The sequence below is a fragment of the Stegodyphus dumicola genome, chromosome 10 (assembly GCF_044657685.1).
Source record: "Stegodyphus dumicola isolate Sdum_Otavi_A_Nest chromosome 10, ASM4465768v1".
NCBI classification, from domain to species: domain Eukaryota; kingdom Metazoa; phylum Arthropoda; class Arachnida; order Araneae; family Eresidae; genus Stegodyphus; species Stegodyphus dumicola.
Genome location: NC_140777.1, coordinates 112,353,208 through 112,378,742, shown reverse-complemented (window position 1 = coordinate 112,378,742; position 25,535 = coordinate 112,353,208). Strand labels below are relative to the sequence as shown.

General features: G+C 37.2%; 1 protein-coding gene across 2 annotated transcripts in view; it reads right to left on the bottom strand.

Annotated features, from left to right (window-relative positions):
• LOC118204142 (techylectin-5A-like) overlaps positions 1–25,535 on the bottom strand; it is a 53,715-nt gene that overhangs the window by 11,253 nt on the left and 16,927 nt on the right. The window contains exon 2 of one of the 2 annotated variants that reach the window (XM_085825390.1): positions 13,745–13,893. In XM_085825390.1, coding sequence (XP_085681516.1) covers positions 13,745–13,893 — 149 coding nt within the window. Of the gene's footprint in view, positions 1–12,319; positions 12,962–13,744; positions 13,894–25,535 lie in introns of those variants that run through there. The other variant, XM_085825391.1, reaches the window with a different exon arrangement.

Genomic DNA, 25,535 nt, shown 5'->3' with positions numbered 1-25,535 from the left:
CAGAGGTCCGTGGTTCGATTCCCGGCGAAGGCGGTTGCATATTTTTCATCTTTTCTGCTTCCAATTAACCTAATGACTCTACAAGTTGAGTACTCTTTAATATAAAAATTCAAGTTGTCTTCCCAAAAATATGTTCTTGCAATATGTTTTAATATTAGAGCTTACATATTATTCATGTAATATGTCTGCATGCTTTGATTAACCTGTCTTAGAGGATGGCATGATAGTCAGGACAAGCGATGTGGGTTATTCAATAAAGTAACCTAAAACCACATTCACAAAATGTAAAAGTTATATTTCATGTTTTAGATGTCAAATGTTTAACGCGGATATTGTATTGATATTTAAACCTAACCAATAAACAGGTCTACGATGTAGAATACAGCTAGCTTTCTTCGAAGCTGTCGCAAATGAATTGGAGTCGAAATACATTGTATAAAATTACCACAAAGTTTAGTGCTACCTAAAAGTAAAGCAGTTTTTAAAGGACTTTTTGTTGCTAATTACTCTTCGCAAGATTTAGTAAAGGAAAAAAGTTTCAGGTTCGTTTCTTACACGTCGTTGTGGAGATCAGTGGTAAATTTGCTGAGGAGTTGGCACAGCTCTCCTTGTTAAACGCTGCATTCCTCACTATCAAATAACAATTCCACAGCTGTCAGTCATGAAGCTACAGCTATTTCTATCACAACAAACACAAGCACAACATACATGTTTATCTCCATTTACATGCCACCATCAAAACTCCGTACAGCTGTTGAGGCTGATCTCAACACATTACTCACACTTGGCACACACATAATCGTAGGTGGAGACTTAGACACCACGCGTGGAACTGTTATAATTCTAACACAATTGGCAATGTTATATTCAATTTGGCCCACCGTATCCCTTTCCAGAAAGCAGCTCCAACTACAACAACAAGGTATACTACTAGATCCACCGGTATCTTAGACTTTTTCTTACTCAGAAACACCAGTGTTCCGCTGGATGTTTCTGTGTTGGGCGATTTATCTCCCGACCGCAATCCGGCCCGTTTGGTACTAGATATCAGTAGTTATACTACACCAGTCAAAAGATTCTTTAAAACTGATTAGCAATATTATACCAAAGCTCTAAACAACATCCAGTACACTATCCCAATGATACACTCAGGCAATAACATTGATAATTTAATCAAGTAGTTTACCGGTTCAGTGCAAAATGCTTACAAAAATGTTCAGAGAGAAGTGAAACAGCCTATATTTGTCAGATCCAAGGAACTTAACCAGCTCATCAAAAAACGCAATGTTGCCAGGAGGCAATTTCAGAGAACCAGATCCAGGCAGTACAAAATCACCTTTAATAGGCTGTGTGACGCAGTCAAGTCTCGCACTAATTTTTATTCACAACTCCACTGGGATAACTACCTGGAGTCCCTCTCTGGGGATAATAACTCTATATGGTTAGCGGTCAAAAGGTTCAAAAAAGGCCACAACAACATTCCTTCCCTTAAAGGCCCTCAAAGGATCCATTACACAGAAACTGCGAAAGCAGAACTTTTAGCACAGCACCTGGAATCTCAGTTTCGCACAAACAACATTTATGATTCCACAACACAGCAATTAATTTTGGACTTTCACAACAACTATGTGACAAGCCCACACACAGACAATACGATCTGAGTCATGCCGTCGGAGGTCTGCTCGTATGTAAAGAAGCTGAAAAATAACAAGAGCCCTGGGTACGATGCTATTAGCAACAGGATGATCAAAAGATTCCCAGTCGAAATCTTACTTTACTTTACAAAGATTATCAACCTCTTACTCAGATAGCAGCACTTTCTGGAAAGTTGGAAGTTGGCTCAAATTACGCCGAATCTGAAACCCAAGAAGCCGGCAAGTTCACCAGAATCCTACCGTCGATAAGCTTATTGTCCTCCACCTAGCAAAATTATGCAGGTACTACTCAACAAGAGCAACCAACATCTGGAACAAAATAGTATATTCATACCTCACCAATTTGGGTTCCGAAGCAGACATTCGACGGTCAATCAACTATATCGGGTTGTGGAACTCATCAGGTAAGGGCCGCAGAACAAGAAAGTTACAGGAAGTCTGTTTCTGGATACAGCAAAGGCTTTCGACTGCATATGGCTGGACGCACTCATTTACAAACTACAAACCGCTGAGTCTGCTTGGACCCACTTTATTCAATATTTACGTGAACGACATTCCCACCACACAAAACACAACACTTGCAATGTATGCAGACGACACTGCGATTCTCTCACAAAGTGCATTCATTAGCCCAGCAAGACAACGATTGCAAGACTACATAAACATACTCGAGACTTGGCTGACAAAATGGAAGATCAAGGTTAATGTAGATAAGACTCAAGCAATCTTTTTTACAAAGAAGAACAAATTCAATAAAAACCTGCAACTTTACGGAGAAGATATCTCATGGGCCAAGCAAGTCCTTTATCTTGGAATGACCCTCAGTAAAATTCTCTCATGGTACCCGCACATAACATTTATCCTTAAAAAGATTCGAGTTAGTAAAGCTACACTTCACCCCTTAATTTCCCGAAACAGTGTACTTTCAATAGATAACAAGTTGCTTATTTATAAAACTGTAGTGCGTCTTATACTACACTGGTGTGCAAAAATTAAGGACGAAGTCGAAAAATTAGCATATCAGCTGAACGAAGAGGCAGAGCGGACAGAAAGACCAATCAGGATATTAAGTAAGGTGATGTACGGTAGCACATGCGCACATATGCAGGTAGACGTAATGGGTGTCTGAGTAGTATAAAGCATGTTGTCGGTGTAAGATCAGTATTTCTGGCAAAGAGATTGCACGCCGTATAGCAGTTAAAATCACACCGAGTTGCTGCCTCAGCGAGAAATGGTGAATAATCAATCTGTTAGACGACATCTGGATGCTTTTACCCGAGGTCGAATCATTGAGAAGTTGAAGGAAGGCCACAGTGTGACAAGTGTGGCTGCAGAGTTTGGAATTGCTCACAGCATCGTTTCACGACTTTGGAGACAAACTACAGGAACAGCCATCCGGGGGTTTAGTAGTGGTCGTCCACGAGGAACCACACCCGCAGATGACCGGTATATTGCCTTACAGGCCAGAAGAAACAGGCGGCAGACAGCAGGAGAAATAGCTAGACACACGACACAGGCGACTGGACGACCGATATCGCGTTTTACCGTGGCCAGAAAACTGCACGGTGGTGGTCTGTTTGCACGACGCCCTGTACGGTGTGTACCTGTAACGCCTGCCCATCGGAGAAGGCGTTCTCTGTGGTGCCGGGAACACCGAAATTGGAGAGACAGTGAATGGGGACGAGTACTCTTTACAGATGAGAGCAGATTCAGTCTGAGTAGCGATTCTCATCGCATACTCATCTGGAGAGAGCGGGGAAGCCGCAATCATCCCTCGAGCATCATTGAAAGGGATAGGTATGGAGGTGGCGGTGTTCTCGTTTGGGGAGGCATCATGCTTGGTAGTCGTACAGACCTTCACATCTGCGACGCAGGTTCAGTCAACGGGACCCGTTATTGTAACGAGATTCTTCTTCCATATGTGCGTCTTTTTAGAGGCGCTATGGGTTCGCAGTTCCTTTTCATGGACGACAATACACCATGTCATTGCTCAGTAGCTGCCGAACAGCTCTTAGAGAGTAAGGATATTGAACGTATGGATTGGCCGGCATGATCTCCGGATCTCAATCCCATCGAGCATGTATGGGATTTTCTAGGCAGACGCTTGGCAGCTCGTACCTTACCACCAGTAATGATTCCGGAGCTTCGATTGGCGCTGCAAGACGAATGGGCAGCAATGCCTCAACAACTCATTGACACCCTCATTCTCAGCATGGGCAGACGCTGTGAAACCTGCCTAGCAGTCAGGGAAGATCATATCCCCTATTAAAGACCGTATGTTTCTTGCTGGACACCCATCACAGGGATGTTTCGGCCTTCAGTCGCATTGCGCTCCATGCTACTCTTTCAATAAAGCTTCTTTTTATCCCTCTGATTTCTCTTTTAGTAAGTGTTGCTTACATTACTTATGTCCTTACGTATTGGGGATCTTACGGTATTAAATGTATTGATTTGGAAAGCTTTTGTACAAAGTTATATTGAAAAAACCGTCTCGCCCTTAATTTTTGCACACCAGTGTATGTTATGCCTGCCCGGTTTGTGCACATTCATGCAAATCATATAAGAAAAAGTTACAGCAGGCACAAAATTGTGTCCTAAGCCAGATCACCAACTCGCCATGGTACGTTCGAAATTAGAAACTTCATGATGAATTAGGCATTGAAGAACTGAAATATTTTTATTGCCGGCTTGCCCGGAAATTTTATGCTAATTTCGCAAGTATCAACAACCCTGTTATAAGGGTCTACGATTATGATGTAAATGACCCAAGTATTTGTAAACGGCCTATGGCCATACTTAGTACTTATATTGTTTAATTTGACTTAATTTACCTGTAGTGTGCTTTATGACTTATGTTATGATTTAAGTGCACCAATTGACTCTCACTATCTGTGGCTCTCCCAGATGGCATTTTCAGGTCTTTATTTGAACTCGGCGCACACTTTATTTTTGCTAGAATATCTTATTATCCCATTACTCAAAAATATGATAATAATTTATAAAAAAATATTATATCTTATGTTAGTTACTCATGACCAGCATTCGAAATAACCTACATGTTCGACAAGGGGTAGGGTCCTTCTTCCAGGCACCCTGGTGTTACACCGCTTCTAAGTGCGAGATTAAAGTTGAAGTCGCATGTATCCATAGACATTCTTTATGAGCAAAAATCTTATAAGGTATCTCTCCCGCCTTCTCAGCGAGCCTTCGTAGAGTAGTGGTCTGCACTCTCAGCGTGTAATTGAGAGGTCCACGTTTCGATTCCCGGCGAAGGCGTTGCTAATTTTTCATCTTGCCTGCTTCCAAAAGTACCTGATGTCTCTACAGTGGCGCCAAACTAAAATGGTGTTGAATGATGATTCTCCTCACCCAGGATTTGTCGATTGTGTCCCCTAAAAAACCCCAGTCGTCCTTTAAAAGGGGAAGTATATAAGGTATTCCTCCCGTCTTCTTAGCGAGCCTTCGTGGTGTAGTGGTCTGCACGCTCAGCGCGTAATTGAGAGGTCGACGGCGATTCCCGTCGGTCTGATCCCCGGCGAAGGCGTTGCTAATTTTTCATCTTGCCTGCTTCCAAAAAATACCTAATGTCTCTACAACCGCTTCTGGCTGACTCTGTGTGTATATGTGTGCATATGTGTGTATGCGTATATATAAGATCAAAACTGGATCCTTTATTTGCTTGAAAGAATTACACTAACAGATTGCGCTATGACATACTGCTTAAATTTCATGATGACTTTCAAGCATACTAGTGGTTAAAGAACTTCCAGCAAGATACATTGGGATATCAGTCATGGCTGTTACGAATTGCATCGAGAAATATTCACAAACTTTATAACGAGAATTTGGACGAGTAATACCTTCACATGAAACTTTCGGAGCATTTCTGAACTACAGCGAGAAAAAATGTATTATCTATGAATCCATAACATTCGCTGCAACTCAGATAAGATCCCTTTTGCTGAGAACCAAACTTAAAACGTACTTCTAGCGTTTAGCGCTTTATTATTGAATTAAGTTAAGAAGTGTTAACATAAATGGAAAAGGATCAATCACTTATGTTATGGTGTTTTAATTTAAATTTTATTGAATGGCACCAAAAATTGTTATGGTTTTAAAAAAAAGGTACCAAAAAGGTTTCCTACTCTGTTGACAAAACACTTAAAATTTTCTAACAACAGTAATATACTAATATCAATAAGACCTGTACATTTGCGTTGTGTTTTCGGATTAACCCTGAAATCAATTTGAGAAAGAGACGGGTGAAAATCATGAGCACACACAAAAAAAAAAGAAATAAATAAACATTGACTGATCTAGAAAAGTGAGCCTATTTATTAAATTCTTCAAGAATTACTTAATCCATTAATTTGAAAGCAATTTATATTCAATCAGAACTGTAACATATTGATGATTACACAATGCATAATTAACTTAGTAAGCAAATTATATTCAAGCTGAACTGTAAAATATTGCTTTTCTACAAATGCATACCCCTACAGAGTAATATTACTTTTATCTTAGACTCAATAATATCAAACTATTATTTCTATTACATTCAGGTAAACATAATCAGATAAAACTTTGGATAAATTAACAATACCCTCCCCGGGGAGAAAAAAAAAGAATAATTAACAAGTTATACAGTGGATGGACAAAAATATGGAAGCACCTTGTGAAATGCATGTTTGAAAAGAAAAATTGATTTTAATGAAATATGTAGGTGGCGCTAGCGTTTTTGACTACTGACACCACCTATACAACTTCGTAAATGTGCTAAACAGTTCAGTGGTTGTCGGAGTACTGTTATGTGAGGTTGTCATTGCATTATGTCAGAGTTAACAGACTTCGAACGTGGGCAAATTGTTGGAGCACGTATGGTAGGTGCTTCCGTAAGCAAGGTAGCCGAGGTGTTTAGTGTTTCAAGAGGTACTGTATCGAAGATTTATTCTGCATATTTGAAAAACGGAAAAACATCATCTGCTAAATCACAGCGCGGAGGAAAGTGTGTCCTGAGTGATCGTGACAGACGATCATTAAGGGCAATTGTGACGAAAAATAAGAAGACCACAGCTACAAAAGTTACTGCTGAAATGAATGTTGTGTTACCGAACCCTGTGAGTACCAAAACAATTAGAAGGGAGCTTCATAAACAGGGAATTGCTGGCCAAACTGCAATTGAGAAGCCACTCATCAGTGATGCTAATGCCCGTAACAGGAAAAGGGGGTGTTTAAGTCATAAAGCCTGGACTATAGAGCAGTGGAAGCGAGTAATATGGTCTGACGAGTCTTCTTTCACATTGTTTCCCACTTCTGGCCGAGTTTAAGTCTGGAGAACTCCATCTCAAGCCTATAATACAGACTGCTTGTTGCCAAGAGTGAAACATGGCGGGGGTTCTGTTATGGTTTGGGCAGCCATATCGTGCTTCTCTGCTAGCCCCATGATAACTGTGTCAGGGCACATGACTGCCAAGACTTATGTGAACATTTTGGCCGATCAAGTTCATCCCATGGTACAAACTTTGTTCCCCGATGGTGATGGTGTCTTCCAAGACGACAAAGCCCCTGTTCACACAGCTCACATTGTCCAGAACTGGTTTTCTGAGCACGAGGATGAGTTGTCCCATCTCCCCTGGCCACCACAGTCACCAGCCCTGAATATTATTGAACCTTTGTGGTCTACATTGGAACGGAAAGTGCGTTCTCGTTATCCACCGCTAACATCGTTATCTGAACTTGCCATCGTTTTGCAGGAAGAATGGTATAATATTCCCTTGGCAAACATACAGGTACTGTATTTATCCATTCCGAGAAGACTGCAAGCTGTTTTGGATGCCAACGGGTTTCCTACACCATATTAAGCAAAGAAACATGTTTTTTTAAAGGTGTTTCCATATTTTTGTCCAACCCCTGTACTTTCCAAAAAAAAAAAAAAAAAAAAACATTTCACACAGAATAATCAATACCAATGTAATTCAGGTTATTGCACATAGTAACTTTCTATTTTCAAAAAGAATGATTTAACCGGGTAAAATGTTAATTAAAATTAGGTTATTACATCCTACAAGCAATTTAGCCCCTAAGAGGAGCAAAGAAGCTCAAATAATGACACCCTTACCAATCAATCCTCACCATGAAAGAAATTCACAAATTCAATTAAATAATTTAATAGAGAATATAATTCCTTAACCAATCTAACTAAGTTACATTCACCGTTTCAATTAAATAATTTAAATAAGGATATATTTCCTTAGCCAATCTAATAATTTACCTTAAGGACAAACAGAATGATTACATTAGAATTAGGTTATTTTACTCAACCACAATATTTTAATGCCACTAATTAGGTTATTTCAATCACTATTAACTACAGAAATTTTTTTTTAACATCAGACCAACAAATAAAAGAAAACAAAAAAGACTTATCTGAGAAATCACAGGCGGCAAGTGAATAGGAGGAGGAGAATACCCTCATATTTAAAAAAATTATCATTGATGCCAAGGAGGACGGCTGCCAAGCGTGGTGGAAAAGGAGAAGAGTTCATATGTAGATGAATTTTCAATGGAGCCGAGAAGTTTCTAGTTGATTTAGGATGCACTATGGAGGTTCCAAGTTCTTCTGATAATTGATTTACAATCCAATATTGAAGTTAGTAGTTGTTCAAGCCAAGTGATGCATTATGTTGTAGCGACCCCGGAACTAGCAGTGAAGGAATTTCTTGCAGAGCGGAAAATAATTCTTAAAGGCGTGGAAGAAACATCGAGACAGATGAAGACTCTATTCGTGGAGAACGAATTTCTTGCATAGCGGAAAATAATTCTTAAAGGCGTGGAAGAAACATCGAGACAGATGAAGACTCTATTCGTGGAGGAGAGACTGAAATTTTCTTCTTAACGGCACCATTACTAGGCATCACCTTTCGTTGCATTTTTCTATTTTAATTATCTTTTGAGTAACTTACATATTCAAACACAAAAAAAACTGATGAGACTATAATTTAGTCGAGGACATGATGCATAAAACTAAGTCCCTCGTTCAAAACTCAAGGGCAAGAAGCCCGTAGATCCAAAGGTGGAAAAATGCATTTTCCAAAAAAATTCAGCTGCCAGCGAGTACAGCGTCCGATGGTAAGTCAAAAGTGCAAAAAGTGACCTTGTCCCTCAAAACATCCCGTTAAAAGGGAGGACGCCGGACTGCCAAGTTGGCACAACCCACTCTTCGCCGAAAGTTAAATTAGTTGCAACAACAGCATACCCTCATGTTATCAAACTCGCCAAATCCACTACTTTGAAACCTCAACGGAAAATCTATGTCGCCAAACCCTCGCCAAATAAACACCACCTGTGACAGGGGAAAATTAGGAATTTCAACAAACCTGCAAGGGGTCCCAACGAAAGAACGCTGAAACTCGCACAAAGTGACTTTTCAACCGGAAAGAGGGCCTTTCATCCCCCTTTAACTAAATCACAAGCAAACGAAGAAAAATCTACTATTTAAAGCTCATAACTGATATGCAATTAAAGTTAGAAAAACGAAAGTTATGCCAAATTAAAGAGCTAATTTTTCTGCAACTAATGATATTAAATACTAAGAAATCAAATTAATTTTTGACATGAAAAACTGAGTTTATTACGTGAAAAAAATCACCTATCCATTGTTTGCGTGTACAAGATTCACGACGCAGTTCGCGTAAACTCGGAAAGCCAAAATATATTACACTAGAATTAATAGGCCAAAAAAGTATATAACCAAACTTGTGTAGCTCAAATTTTGAATAATTACAATTAAAATTTTGATTTTTATGAATCACTTAAATTAAATTCGCTACACAACATCACTCCCTAGGAACGGAAAAGAGAAAGTTGACCAAAAAAAAATTAAGCCGAAAGAATCTAGAAGCAAAAGGAAAAAAAAAATAATTTAGACAAATTTACTTGGAAACAAGGAAATTAAAATTCGGACCAGCCGAAAAAATCCTTAAAAACAAAGCACTATTGTGTCAAGAACTCGAAACCGAAAACTAAAAGAAATTCACCAAATGCAAACAACTCCTAGACCAAACCAGTTGTAAAATATGGAAGAAAAACCTTTAACTAATCTTTCAAGAAAACAAAACTAACACTTTAAAAAAAAATCAAATTCATAAGCAATTCAAGCTCAAACCAAAAAAAAAAAAAAAAAAAAAAAAAAAAAAATTAAATTCAGAAAATAGCCAAAATGTATCCAACAAAACAGAACTGAAGCAGGTTACACACACACAGAATTTACATGTAAACAAGAAAGTGTCCAACAAAAGGGTTTGCCACAATTTTTAAAGAAAACAATGCTGCACCAATGTTCTCAAAGTCTAGATCCTGGAGAGTAATTAATGAAGATGAAGAGTATGCATTGCACTCTAGGTAGCAATCGTAAGCATGACTACTTCACATCAAAACTACAAAACTGCAGGCACAAACTGCAAAAGCAAACAAGAGGGAAGTGTTTACACAGAAAAATCTCAAACTCAAAATCTCAAAATCCAAATACCACAAATCTCAATTCTATACTTCTCCTTAAACCACTTCAAAACAAAACTCCTAGAAATACACTAAGCCTCAAGAGCAATCACAAATTTTTCAGTAACCACACAGTATAACCAGAAACCAGAAAAGAAAATGTTTTTTGAAAGACAACCAACTTGGAAACAGAAACTCAGTACAAAACTCAATGGAGTTAATCTCTCTTAAAAATCTTAAAATCAAATCACAATTCTTCTCAAAAACAACTTTCACTTTCACTAGTATCAAAGTTTAAATTTCCAAACACATTTCACATCCACTTTTAAAGTTACTACAACACTGCAACAAGTTCAGCCAAAGAAAAAAAAAATTAAATTCAAAATCAAAACAATAAGCTATTAAGCTCAAAAATTGACAAACCAAAAAAAAAAAAAAAAATACTGTTAAAACAAATGTTAGACCACTCACAAGTAACCTCACTATGAATCTCCCTTTAAAACTATTTTAAAAGCCAAAACTATGAGTAAGAATAATATCTTTTAACTACATTTCCAAAACTTCAAACAAAACCATCTCTACCTTTCCAAAAAATCTTTGTTTTTCCAAAATTCACAATTCAAAATTTTGCTGTAAAATGCAAAACTCTCTATTTTACTGTTTTCACACATTTCTCAGACAGCAATAAATTTTCACAAAATTCACAAACTAGGTAGAAAATTAATAACTCAAACTCAGAAAAGCTAAACAAAAAACTTCACTCCCGCTGAAAATTAACTTCCAAAAAAAATCAATCAATCCCTAAATAAACTATCACTGGTCCCGCGCAACTTTACAAATCTAACCAAATTTTACTTTAAGAAACAAACATTTCAGAATTTCCAAAAATAAATTCAAAATAAAATTTTTAACTCAATTCTATTAGGCACAAATTTCATAAAATCTATTAACACACTTCAAAAAGTTAAAAAAAAAATACTATTTCTTGAACACAAATGTACTGCTCTGACATTAATTCAATTAATTAAAATTAGAAATCTACAAAGCAATTATTCAAAAATGCAATTAGCAAAATCAACACATTAACATAAATGCAATTCTCACCAAAAACTTTAAACTAAAGGATAAATGGATCAAACATCTAGGTGAGCGCAAAAAAATTTTTTTCTTCATTTATAATCAAAAAATGTAATATTCATACACATAAAAAACAAAATAGAAATCAAATATAAAATAATACTCAAATAATATACACAAAAATTATTCTAGTGGTCTGCCAGTCGCGAGGTCACGGCACCAATGTTATATCTGAAAATTTTTATGTGTTGGTCTGCCAGTCATCCTGGTCACGGCACCAATGTTATATCTGAAAATTTTTATGTTTCTATTTTAAATACTTTATTCCATTATAACTTAAACTTAACTGACTCACTGTGGTGCCAGATAAATTAACAACAACAAAAAAAAAAAAAAAAAAAAAAAAAAAATCAAATAAAAAAAATAACAAATAATTCACATTCAAGATCTAATTCATATATCATTTCGACATTCTTATAAACATTCGTATAGTAAATCTATCAATCAATCGTATATCATATCTATCAATCAATCGTATAGCGGTATAGTACAATTTAACTTTTAAGGTTTGCGTTGTGAGTAACCTATGTAAAAGGAAATATCAATAACTCCAAATTCAATTAAACTCCATGTTTCTTAAAAGCCTCCCGGCTCAAACAAATGGAGGGACATGACAGACCACAGTAAATTATACGCAGCATAAATACACAAATGCCATTAAATTTTAAACACACATTTATTAAATTCTTGAATATGTATTATATAATTAAATAATGGATAACTGATCAGCAATACATATTTTTTCTAAGCAAAATAACACATAATACTACACCAAATTACAGCTTACATTAATTAAGATTAACATTATCAAATTCTACTGTATCATAAGTGTAACACTAGTATTTTCTCCCATTTCATCTTCTAACTTTAAGTATTTATCATGGTAATTCACTTTAAGAACACTGATAATTTCCACATCGATTAATTAAATTAAGTAATTGCTCAAATTTCAACAAACATTAAAATGACGACTCTTGCTTGAGTATTAAGACAATTATTGAAGTAAAACAAATAAAAAAAAAATCACTCACGGGGTGAAGTCCAAACTGCAACACTCACTTTACTCGGGAATACCTTCGTATACTGATTTAATAAGGTGATTTGACAGCTCCACAGATCGTCCAGCGTCCAAAGTTTACTCGAGCACCACATTATTCCTGCTGTCCTTTATTCACAAAATCATCGTTAATGGAGGCAGACAGTTCTTGCGAATTTTAAAGATGACTTGGTTGCAACACCATTGAAGCTGTCCTTACAATAAATAAATTCCAGAGCATGGAATGATGAAAAAAAAATCGACGCAGCTGGCACAGGCAGAATAAACAGCAATGCACACCTTAGAAGGGTCCTACACGAGTCTCTTTCATTCTGGAAGCCCCGAAACTCGCCATAAGCGTAGAGCACCTTTGGAACAAAATCTAATTAGGAAGTCAAAGCAGGTAAAAAACAGGAATACCGCATAAGGATGTCAGGATCACCAAGAGAATCTGCCGAACAATTCTTGGGATAAGAGAAATCGAAATTCTTCTGCTGAGCTCTATGCCTTATGCCAACGCAAATTCTCGCCAGCTAAAAGCCGAGAGAAAAAGCATACCCTCTGCCGGCTGTTCACGCGGCTCGCGAGAAGCAAGACCCGAAGGGTCAAGCCCCACTTTTTCTCCTCTTACTCTTCTTGAAAATCAGAATCAGAATGAACTCTAGCCTGGTGCAAGCACCCAGGAAATCTCGGTTTCTCCGCCTCTGTGAGTTCATAGGCTTTCAAAAAAATCATAAAATTAAATCTTACCAATCCCGGAATTTTAAGTTATCTAAATTGAGAAAATGACACACCCATGACGAATCAAACACCAGAAAATCTGACAATGAAATCCGAAAAACATCTGCACTCATAACGTGAGAAAAAAATTAGACCCCCCAACTAACAAGTGAAACTAAGCTTTTACGAAAATCCAATTACCAGCCACCCCCACTGTCTTGAAGTAATAAAACTGCAAACTTACAAAGCGACAGGAAAGCAACTTCCGTTTCACACGCATGAGCTAAAAGGGCGACATCGACAAGTGAAAAGGCCATAAACCAGATGTGTGTCCTCGCAACCGTCTCTCGCCTTTGTTACAATTCCTATTCAAGAACAACAAGTTAAACAACACCTTAAGAGCCTAAGAATACTTCTTTTTCCAGATTAAAATACACATGAATACAAATAAAAATATTAGAATTTTAATAACTTAAAACACACATTAGTAATTGAAATTCGCGACATAACACTTATAAAAAATAGCTTCGTTGCGAATATGAAAATTTCTATTTAGTGAGAAAGTTGTTCATTCAGCTGTAACCTAAATTAGAATAGTAAGAGGTAAATTATGATGAGTTCATAGATCTGCGTCAAATTCTATAATTTTAGTATAAATATTTCAATAAATGTATAAGCATCAAAATGGCAAAATGTTTACCTTCGATATAGCTCGTTTTCGCTTTGGTAATTAGTTCCACAGCTATGTCCAATAATGTGCAAGTCTTCGTTTTAGAACATATTGAAACTTCATCACTAGCACTAGATGAAATTAGGACAGCTATGGCAAACAATAACAAACTTTTCTCCCTAAATAAATTAGAAATACAATAAAATTAGAAGATTTCAAAAGTAATAAGTACGACTCAGATTTTGATAAGTTAACATTTACTAAAATGCTCTTAAAATGGCCAAAAATGCACTTTAAATAATATGCATTTTGAAAATGAAGTAAATGCCCTTAAAAATGAAAAATAGGATCCCCCAAATAAAAAGTAATGATACGAAACATGACACAATTGACAAACGGATTAAAACTCATACAATTACACATGCTTTAATATTATTTTTTCTTCCGAAATTTCATCCATACACAAATGTATTACAATGGTATTGTATCATTAAGTGCTTCTTGATGCTTTCGCAAGTGAAAAAGCTTCTGTTATCAATATGTGGGTTTCTATATCATTAGAAGCTTTTCTCGACATCTAGTGCAGTAAACAGCGAATAATTAAGAAAACTGCATCACTAATTATCATCTCTTCTTCACTTTCAAAACAGTCTGCTTCTGCTGTCAAGATGACGGATGTTTTTCAGTTTGGCAGCCACTTTTAGCCAAAACAGTGTTGAATTTAGCAAACGCAGTATCTGAAGCTTTGCTTTTGGTCTTTCCTAAAACGTTGTCTAATTTATCAATGTAATTTATTGCATTGAGAAGTTCTACATTTTGCTGTTGTAGGATTTTGTAGCTGAAATTAGGCTCCTGAAATTAGATCTGATGTACCTAAGATTACTTTCAATTTTGTATGTACAGAAAAACCTTCGGCGCAATTTGAATCGAAGCAGGACCATACCAGCTCAACAAAGAAAAAAAAAGAAAGGGGATTTTTATCTAGGTAGAAAAGCGTATTGCACACAGCTATGAGTGTGTTTCTTCAAGAACGTGTCTTGAAATAGCATTTTCATCTCTGTATGTATTACTATAGAATTGAGCAGGCACAAAAAGTCTTAAGGAGCTAAGAAATGCCGATGGCACAAAAAGTTTTAAAGAGCTAAGAAATGCCGATATGGAAAACTTCATTCCAAAATGCTCTGAAATGCCCTCGAATTTCCTAAAATGTTACACAAATTATCTAAAAACTTCAAAAAGGCAGCAAAAGAGAAAATATTAGAAAACTGTAAACAGCTGCTTATGTCGTCATAAGCCGGGCTTTGTTAATAAATATTAATAACATTGTGAAAAAAAATTAAAAATCTGCATAAGAATCTTAAACTGAAATTTTAATCATCGAAGACCGTTAACAATTGTATTTATTATTTATTATTCTTTTTTTTTTCCTTTCTTTATTCGTATTTATCAAGCAAAATGCGGAATCCCAGAGTTTGAATATCAGCGATATCTCAGCAGACTTTTCTAAATAGGACTAGTATCCTTTTCTCTTTCCTTCTTCTTTTCGCAGGAGGTATAAAACAAGAAATCTATTTAAGCGCAAAATTTGGTAAAGAATCCAATGTGTTTTCTGAAAATCAACCTTTTTTAAATTTAACATAAAATAAATTTAAGTAAAATCGTAAAGTATATTTTAATTTTATAACAGTTACTTTAAAGTTTATGCATTTTTCCTATCCTTCCGAGCTTCAGCTTACAACTCCCTACCAAAATGAATTTTTAAAAATCGCGTTAAATGCAAATGAGAAGTACACTCACTTCCAAAAGTTAAGCACGGAGAGGAAAATGCTAATTTCCGTAAGCCAATCAGAATTGAAGAGGATGCAATTCGCTGCAGAGGTAAATGGAAGTATGCAAATATGTTAGGTAACAGCCAAATCGCGCTTTAATGTCAAGAAATATGCAAAGAAGGCAGTCTTATAAGAAGCCAGCTTTATGAAGGGTTACAGAAGTTGATTGTAAGTGCTGATAGAAGGTGTTTAAAAACTTTCATACAATTTGTTTTCAAGACGTACGTGTTTCTATGACTTCCGCACGAGCCAGTTTCCCTTAGAAAGTCCTTCAAGAAGGCATCTATCAATCTATGACTTCCAGAAAACGAATGGAAGATTCTGAGCGCTGACGTGCTGTGGGACGCATTGAAGCAGGACAGTCGATCACAGATGTTGCTCTTTTCTTCGGCGTTCATCATTCTGTAATTTCACGTTTATAGAAAGAATTCCAAACCACACAGACAGTTCTCCGAAGGCCCGTAGACAGTCGCCTAAGGGTTACAACCCCCGCGGAAGATCGATATATTGCTATTATAGCCAAGCGGAATCGCAGAGCGACCTCCACACGTGTGACATCTATGGTTACAACATCCATTGGTAAGGCGATATCTGCAGCTACTGTACGCCGAAGATTACATATGAGTGGGCTTCAAGCCCGGGTACCTTGAGTTTGTGTTTCTCTATCCGTCCAATCAAGAGGGGCACGATTACAGTGGTGCCGAGAACATGTCAATTGGAATGTGTCTGATTGGGGAAATGTCATGTTTACTGATGAGTCAAGATTTGCTCTGGAGCCAGATGACAAGCGTATAAGGATATGGCGTGAACAACGAACACGTTGATCGGTGATGTCCCAAAACATCACCGATCATCACGCATTCCGAGGCGGAAGCATTATGGTGTGGGCAGGGATTTCATTAGGATTCCGCACCGATCTGCACATCTTTCAACGGGGTTCTTTGACGGCTGTCCGGTATCGAGATGAAGTCCTAGAACACATTGTGAGATTGTACGCTGCAGCAGTTGGCCCTACTTTTGTTTTAATGGACGATAATGCACGTCCCCATAGAGCTGACATCGTCGATAACTACCTGGAAAGTGAAGGGATTGCACGCATGGCGTGTACAGCATACTCGCCCGACCTTAATCCCATTGAAAATCTTTGGGATGCTCTCGGCCGTGCTGTATCTTCACGTTTCCCACCTCCAGCCACTCTTATTGAGCTGGAAACTGCTCTACAAGAAGAATGGCGATTGCTTAGTTCTGCGGTGGTTGACCACCTAATTGAAAGCATGGTCACAAGGTGTAAACTTTGCATACAGATGAGGGGAGATCACATACCCTATTAATGTCCTCTTTTTTCATTTTATGCTGTTTATTTTCACTTTATATATAATTCTGCTTAAGTCTCCAGTATGTCATTATCTGATAACTTACAAAAAATTAATATTGTTTTCATTTCTGTATATAATTATTGATTTTGTTTTATGTATAAATATATATGCTACTTTCCTGCCGAATTTTGTGTCAATCAAAGCAGTATTTGTTGATTTTTTGCATTTTACATCTTCGTGCTTAACTTTAAGTGAGTGTAGAATGACTTCGACTGAAAGAATTAGGATTCCTGAATAGCGCGCGTTTGCTTTTGGACTACATCTCTCTTAGCTATTTTTACGCTCGGTCGTATTACGTGCCTTTTGATAGCTTCGCTGACCAATTTAATATCACGGGCCAACTAGTTTAGAATTGTGTTAGCTTCGGATAAGTCTCTTTAGTTAGGTGCTCTGAATCTAATGCGCTTTAGTCTAAATGCACTGAAATACTAATCATTTGCATATCTAAACCTCTTCTTCCTTTCATGCGATTTTGACGTTCGTCAGATCATTCCTTCCTGGTGCTGCAATTTTAAGTGTGCTTGTACAAAGTTTAAAACTGACTGACTGACTGTTCCGATATTGCTAGAGTATCGCACAACGTGCAGTGTTTCCGGCTCGATAATGTATTGTCGCGTCACGTGTATCAATCCGGACATGGTAACCCCGAAGGGAGTAAAGCAGGTAAGAAGTTTAAAACGGAATGGAAGGTGTTTTTTATGCCTGCAAAAAATCATATGGTTCTGTCACGTAAATTAAAAGAGCGCTTGTTTTATGATTTCGTACTTTGATTGGATAATAGTTCACCGCAAACAACACATTGAGTTTGACGGTCGATTTCATCTCTATTCCAAGTAAATCCAAATGATAAATAACTTTCATATTTTCTAAAAACAATTTTTCTTTTCTTTTCCATATTCTTAGTGCTAGTAGATTGTCCTGGATCCATCACCTGTGAATCGTCACTTTTCCGCTTAACAGTCCTACCCATTTTTCCATTTTGAAAATCTAGGTTTGTTCTATTATTTTTTCACAAATATTTTCTAATGTTGCGCGCTTCCAACCTGCACGCAACAATAGTGCTGACTGCCTTGAACTGGAAAGTAGACAAAGTCTTGAGAAGGGTTTAAATCCCTTTTTATTCAACTTTAGAAATTACAGATGCGTGCTCTTGACGCTCACAAACTACGCCGACCCGGCGGTAAAATAAAAATAAGAAACTAAATATGAATAATAACAAGTGACTACCTACGAGGCTCTCTAAAACGTAACTAACCAAACCACGTTCTAAGATGTCGCTGACAATTCAGCAAACTTCTGAATATTACGTTGAAAGATTTAACTATCTACCGAGGCAAGCACACAGGCCGAAACGCGTGGTTCTTCAATTTCTAACTAGCCACCTCCACGCTCGTGAAGCAAGAAAGCACACTTTCGAACTCGTTTCCCTTCTATTTAACTCTGAATACTTCCGCTGACTATTTTGAATACTTTGCGTGTTCTACTAAAATTTACATACTCTGGCATTGGCAATTCCAGGGGAAAGTAAGGCTTGACAGGAAAGATAGTTTAAACTTAAAATAAATGTTAGTTAAAATAAATATAAACCCTACATTTGCCGCTGCCAGAATTTGGTAAACTTGGAAGCAGGTCCTAGAAACGACCTGTTGAAAAGTTTCCACAATTCTGAACTAAAATTTAAGAGCCTCGTTTACATAAAAAAACTGTTTTCTCACAAAACTTAGAATAAATTTCTGTAGATACTTATTTAACCCTCTCTTCTTACAGCAACCTTTCCTGGACTTCAGCAATCAATCTGTTCTCTTCCTTCCAGCATCTGGAAGGAATAAGTATCAGTATCTTTCTAAATACATTATAATTTACACTTTCTTGACACTGAATAAGTTTTTGTTTTTGATCGATTTATTTTCCTTAGTTACTGCTTAATTCACATTCATTCAAGTATTCAAACATGAATTTAACTTTACCCTGGCTCTCCACCATGTGTGTTGTCAAACGGGAATATTCGTGTTTTAGTATTGCAACACTTCCCCTCACCACAATGATTTGTTAGAATTCAACGACCAAATAGACACACCTTACTCAACATGCTAAAACTCGATGAGCTATTTTAACATTCTTAAAATTCAAGTGTAGGTGGAGAAACCTAGAAAACACATTCATTCTAAATTCCCCCTCATTCATCTTTAGACATGCAGGCTTTCGCTCTAAAGCACGATTTTATCTACAGTTTAATACTTAAATTTGAATTCATTTCTTTTGAGCATTTACTTTTAGCATCTAAAATTTTAAGCTTCTAGACTAAATTCTACTTTTACGTAACTTTCAAGTATTTACGTATATTTACAAAATTCTAATATATATGATTTTTACAATTTACCATAAAATGAATAAGAGAAAAGTAAATTTTTACTTTACTCCTTCTTCGCCAAGCTGGCGGCACTGAAACTAAAGTTCTTATTAATACAAGAATACGAAGTTATTTTTATCTTCGGCCAAATTTTGGCTTTAACATAACAGGATTAGTCTTTCGACCAACAGAAACTGCTTGTTCTTAGATTTTATATTTAAAGAAAATAATACTTTTGCCTTGGCTAAATAAAGTAAAACAAAACTAAGTTTCAACCGAGACAAATTGACTTCCGGCAAAATATAGAACTTCGTATTTACGCATAACACTTCGAAACAAAAGAAAAAAATTTTATAAAAGATTTTAACTTATGCTTGAGTTTTCGATGACTGGAACTTCGACATCCTCTTCTGGCAAAACTGCTCCCACGGTATGGAATTCATCGACGTCAGTCGTCTCCATTGTGTCCTTCGAGTGTCGTCCATGTTCATATTTCTTTTTCGCCCTCTGCATGCTGGCCTCTTGGAGTGGTAGTCGTCGAGTTGCTGTCTTTTCCGTTTTGCCCCTGGACGGCTGGTCTTGGCGTCTTCCGGTCTGGAATCATGCTTGAATTTCTTCTGTTGGTGGTGGTCTTTTCGTTGCTCCTGCTGTCTTTTCGTTCTCGGGAACGGCGGCCTTGTTTGCACCTGACTCTATGGCCCTGAAAGCGTTCTCCTCGATGCAGAATTTCTACTGCGATACGTTGTAGTTGGACTTTTCCTCTTTACCAAAGCTTCTTTACGCGGCGGCGTTGCTTTCTTGTATTTCTTGGCGTATGCTGGAGTCTGAACGTATCTGCTGCAATTTCCAAGTTTTCGTACCCCTCCGGGAATTTCAAAACAGGTGCATTGATGAGCGCTTTTTTTAACCTTTCAAATGCGGTATTTGCTTCCGCTGTCCACGTGAATTTACTTTTCTTTCTTTTCATTACTAACAAGTGTTCAACAATATTAGCAAAATCTTTTATGAATGACCGATAATAAGAACATAACCCAAGGAAAGAAGAAAGTTTCTTGGCGGTGTTGGGAGGTGGGAAATTCTTGATGGCTTTTATTTTTGAATCTTGAGTTTCTATACCCTTTTTCGAAATTTTATAACCCAGATATTTAAGTTCTTTAGTTGCGAACTTGCATTTTGAGGCGTTAATTTGTAAGACCGACCTCTTTTAATAATTTAAAAACTTCTTCTAGGTCTGTAATATGTAATTCCAACGTACTACTCGTTATAATTATATCATCTAGATAGATTAAAGTTGATTTTCCTAGGACAGGCTTTAGAACAATGTCCATAGTTCTCTGGAATGTTGACGGGGCCCAACACAACCCAAAGGGCATGCGTAAAAATGCATAAGTGTCCGATTTTGTTATAAACGCGGTTTTATGTATGTCATCGGGTCTCATAGCTATTTGATAGTAGCCAGACGTTAAGTCCAACGTAGTCATGTATCTTGTAGATTTAATCTTTCTAATAATTTCCTCTATAACCGGCAAAGGGTAAACCGGGAATTTATTAACACTATTACTTCTGGGTACGCGGACGGTTGTAATCGATAGCAAACCTCCAAGCCCTTTTATCCGAAGGAGGAAAGTCGTTCTTTTTCCTACATAGTACGACTGGACTCGAGTACTCACTATTTATGGGAGTTATTATATGGTTCTTTAACATTTCCTGAATGTGTTCTTCTATGATTTGCTCTTTCTGTTGATCATAGCGGTAAGGTTTAGTCCTACAGGGTTTGTCGGCAGTTAACTGTATCTCATGCGTAACTATTTGACAACTACCAGGCCGTTCTTAAAACAAGTTTGAAAAAGTACTCACCACTTGCTGGATGGCTTGACTTTCATGGTCATTCAAATGGCTAAGGTCAACTTGCGGTTGTTCCACTGGTTCCACCACCCTCCGATCCATCTCCAGCACGATAGAACTTTCCTGAAAATTGAGTTTGGCCCTCGCGGCCCTTAAAAACTCCATACCTAAAATAAGTGGATTTTGCAAGTTTTTTACTACAAAAATTACTACTTTAATTCTTTCGTTTTGAACTTGTATTTTAAAGATAGTTTTCCAATACAATGACAAGTTTCTCCTTGCGATGACCGTATTTAAGTGTCTTCCTGAGGGTTTTTTCAAAACTTCCGGGGTCTGGACCCTCGCTTTCACAGGCCCCTCTACTCGTTTAAAGCTTTCCTTTCAACTTCTGCCTTCTGGGTACGCGGACGGTTGTTTTCAAATTTCCTTTTTGGGCCTTGACCTTCGAGCTTCGATCAGTTAGCTTGATAGCTCTTTCCCCCATAAGAGCGGTTTGCATTTCTAATCTGCTCATTTGAAGACTGCCTTCGGATACTTTGAGAATACGATGCCCCTCTAGCTTTTTCCGCTATTCTGCGATTTTGGAACTTGACCGCCGATTCGAAGAGCTCCTGCAATGTGCTTGGGTTTTTAATTTCAAAGTAATCTTGAACCGCAGGTAGCAATCTTGGTAAGATTATTTCAATAATCTCCGCATCGGGTTTCTTCCTATACAGCATATCCGTCAGCTTAATTTTTCGCAGAATAAAGTCCGTCTACTCTTCTATATCCCGTTGATAAAAACTATATAGTTCGGCTTCTAGCCTTGCTCGATCTTTCACTATGGGGAAGGCCTTTAATAACGATTTTTTGAAATTTTCAAATGTATATGTCCGGCCTCCGAATTCCCCTAATACAAATTTGCCTATATTCTTCCACCATAGCGCGGCCTGTCCTCTTAGTGCAGATGTGGCGATGGCAACATTTTGTCTTTCAGGCACAGGGTAGAGCTGGAAGTGATGTTCGAGGCCTTCTAGAAATATCGCCACTGAATTTTTTCCGTCGAAATTGACGTTTGGCTTGATTGACGCTCTCATCGTCTGGACCAGGTATCCAAATCCTTCCAATTGGCTTGCCATTTCTTGTTGTTGTCCAGCAGCTTCCATCCAATTTTCGGCCATTTCAGTTCGACAAGTGTTCGGGCGCCAATGTAATGTTGCGCTCTTCCAACCTGCACGCAACAATAGTGGTGACTGCTATGAACTTAAAAGTAAGTCTTGAGAAGGGTTTAAATCCCTTTTTATTGAACCTTAGAAATTACAGATGCGTGCTCTTGACGCTCACAAACTACGCCGACCCGGCGGTAAAATAAAAATAAGAAACTAAAAAGAGATAATAACAAGTGATTAACTACGAGGCTCTCTAAACGTAACTAACCTAACCGCGTTCTAAGATACCGCTGTCAAATCAGCAAACTTCTGAATATTACGTTGAAAGATTTAACTATCTACTGAGGCAAGCACACAGGCCGAAACGCGTGGTTCTTCAATTTTTAACTAGCCACCTCCACGCTCGTGAAGCAAGGGAGCACACTTTCAAACTCGTTTCCCTTCTATTTAACTCAGAATACTTCCGCTGACTATTTTGAATACTTTGCGCGTTCTACTAAAATTTACATACTCTGGCATTGGCAATTCGAGGGGAAAGTAAGGCTTGACAGGAAAGATAGTTTAAACTTAAAATAAATGTTAGTTAAAATAAATATAAACCCAACAATTTAAATCCACAATATATTACGAGTTCCTCAAAGACAGACGACCATATTTTCAAATCGCGTAGAAGAGTAAGGAATGCAAAGCAACAAGAAGACTAAATACCTCCTGTTAGAGACAGTAAACAGATGTAAAAAAATGGTTCTCATTGAAAATGGAGCAATATGAGCCTGAAAATGGCGAAATAAATTGCTGACATGCTAATAAATCGATAAACTCTAAGAGAATTAATGATACTATTATCTTTTTTATAGGAACTTATTTTCATTTCCTATTAATTACAGCATCCATTTCTATCAATGCTTTTAAAAAATCATTTCTGGCAAATTTTGGTATATCGACGGCTAAAAGAATATATTTGAAACGTACAACATGGAAGAACCACGGAAACTGCCATGCTGTCTGATCGTTCGCCTCTTGCTAAAGTCTACAAGCGGCTGTTAACCTTGAACAAAGCTCAGATCGCATAAATTTACAAGTGCTAGAATAAAAACTCAATCAGGATTTGAGGTTTTAATTTTTTTATTTAATAGTTAAAAATACTTTAAATAAAAAATACTTTTTTGGGTACCTCCTATTTTTCTTTTGCAAATTTCGACACTTGTCTTGCAGAACAGAAAATATCCTTATTAGTAGCCCATTGAGGTCCAAGAATCTTTGAGATGGAATCACAGTCAGGTACTTTAAAACTGACGAAGTTCTCGAAATTATCCGAATTAGAATTCTATTTGGTAAAGAGTGATTGATGCCTGTTTCATTATATCATTTGCTTTATGATATATTTGTGAAGCTTTCTCCTCCACTTCTGATCCACAAATAAAGTACATGCATGAAGTTTTCTAACATTGTGCAGTTCTGATATAGATGTTTTCAAATTTCTTTAAATTAAGCTTAATGCAAGCACTCAGCAAAAATAGACTTGATTTTGCTCCAAAAATTACACGACACATCCTATAAACTTGAATTCTCGGATTGCTCAAACTTAAATTCTCATCAATCCACAAAAATTGCATTGCATCCCGATCTTCAGATGCAACAGAAATTTGCAAAAATGCCTTCTGAATATCTGACCTAAATGCAATTCGATGAAGTCGAAATTTTTTTTAAACTTTCAAAGGTTCAGGAAGAAGATTTGGTCCTTGAAGTAAATTATCCTTTAAAGATTCGTGATTTTTTTCTTTGAAGAAGCATCTTAAACAACACAGTTTTGTCGAATTGTGATCTACACGGATTACACGACGGTGAGGAATACAGTAAGTTCGTTTCCCAGATGGAGTACCAGGATCGACCTTTTCTATGATTTGTTCCTTAAACTGACTATCAATCAGATCTTTATATTGCGCATAAAATTTCAAGTTTGATTTAAATTGTCCGATTAAATTTTAAAATCTTTTTGAGCATTCTTAAAATAGTCACTTAAAGTCACATTCTCATCTTTCCATGGAAGTTTATCCTTTTTATTTCCTCACTTGCTATTTGCAGCATAATGTCCGCGCCGTTTAAAACGGAAATATCATGACTCATTCCGTTGGCGTGGACGGAGTCTGTCAAAGTGATGCCGAATGCTTAGAGGTTGGATTTGATTTCTACATCCGGTACCCGCATGTCCGCACTTGTTATGACAGGTACTTCGATGACTTTACGATTTATGCATTTTTCAGGGTAATTAATATTTCGAAGACTAAGTTGACTTTCCACGGTTCTGCCTTCAAACACAGCATACACCGTTTGAAGCATAATATTAGATCCAGTTTTTGAAGAAGAATTTTGAACAACTTCCACCGATGCTTCAGTTTCCTTATTTTTTATACTGGAGACGGCTGATGGGGGATTTACACAAACACTTTTATGATGTTTACTACCACAATTTTTGCACTGTTTGTTCTTAGAGATCATTGATAAATGTTTACAACCAAACCACATAAAAAACCTTCCGGTACGTTTTAAAATGTTGCGTTTCTCTTCGAAGTTTGTAAGGATCTTAAGTTTTACTAACGTTTATTTTATTTTAAATCTTTACTATCACTTCTTATTTTCTACTTCCGGCCAGAATTATAAGCGTGAAGGAGTTTATGCAAAGTTGTCTGGCGAACGCCAAGTATTTAAGTGTGGCCTTTTTGCCAAGCAGAAGAGAGGAAGCCGTGAGTTCGAAGCAGGCCGCTTACCTTAGAAGTTACGCAGTTGCTACTTTGCCTTCCAGGCCAGAGGTTTTAATCCTCTTGATAAATTAAACGTATTGTAGTGTTCACAGTCTCTGTGCTACATACGCTTCCTGTTATTATAAGGCCAATCTTATTCTAAAGTTAAATTAGAGTTTAGTTTTATTTTGATATCTTTTAAGTTAGACCCCGAGTGGAGGGTCATTGTATTCCGAAGTACGGAAGTCACTGTATATAAAGAAAAAATAAAGGGTTTTGTATACCCTTCGTCTGTATCCTGTCTACTTACTACAATTAGTGAACATAGCTCTAGTAAGCTCTCTGTTCTAGTCAGGTCATTATATGTTTCCGAAGAAGGTTAGAAGAAACATTGAACCTGATAGTGGCGCCCGACGAAGAATAACCATGGCCGAGTTTCAAGAAGAACCTGTGCTGCCTGCAGAAACGGCTCAGAATCCAGAAATGCCAGCTGCCGCCCTGGAAGGATTTGAGTACATCGTCCAGACCATGC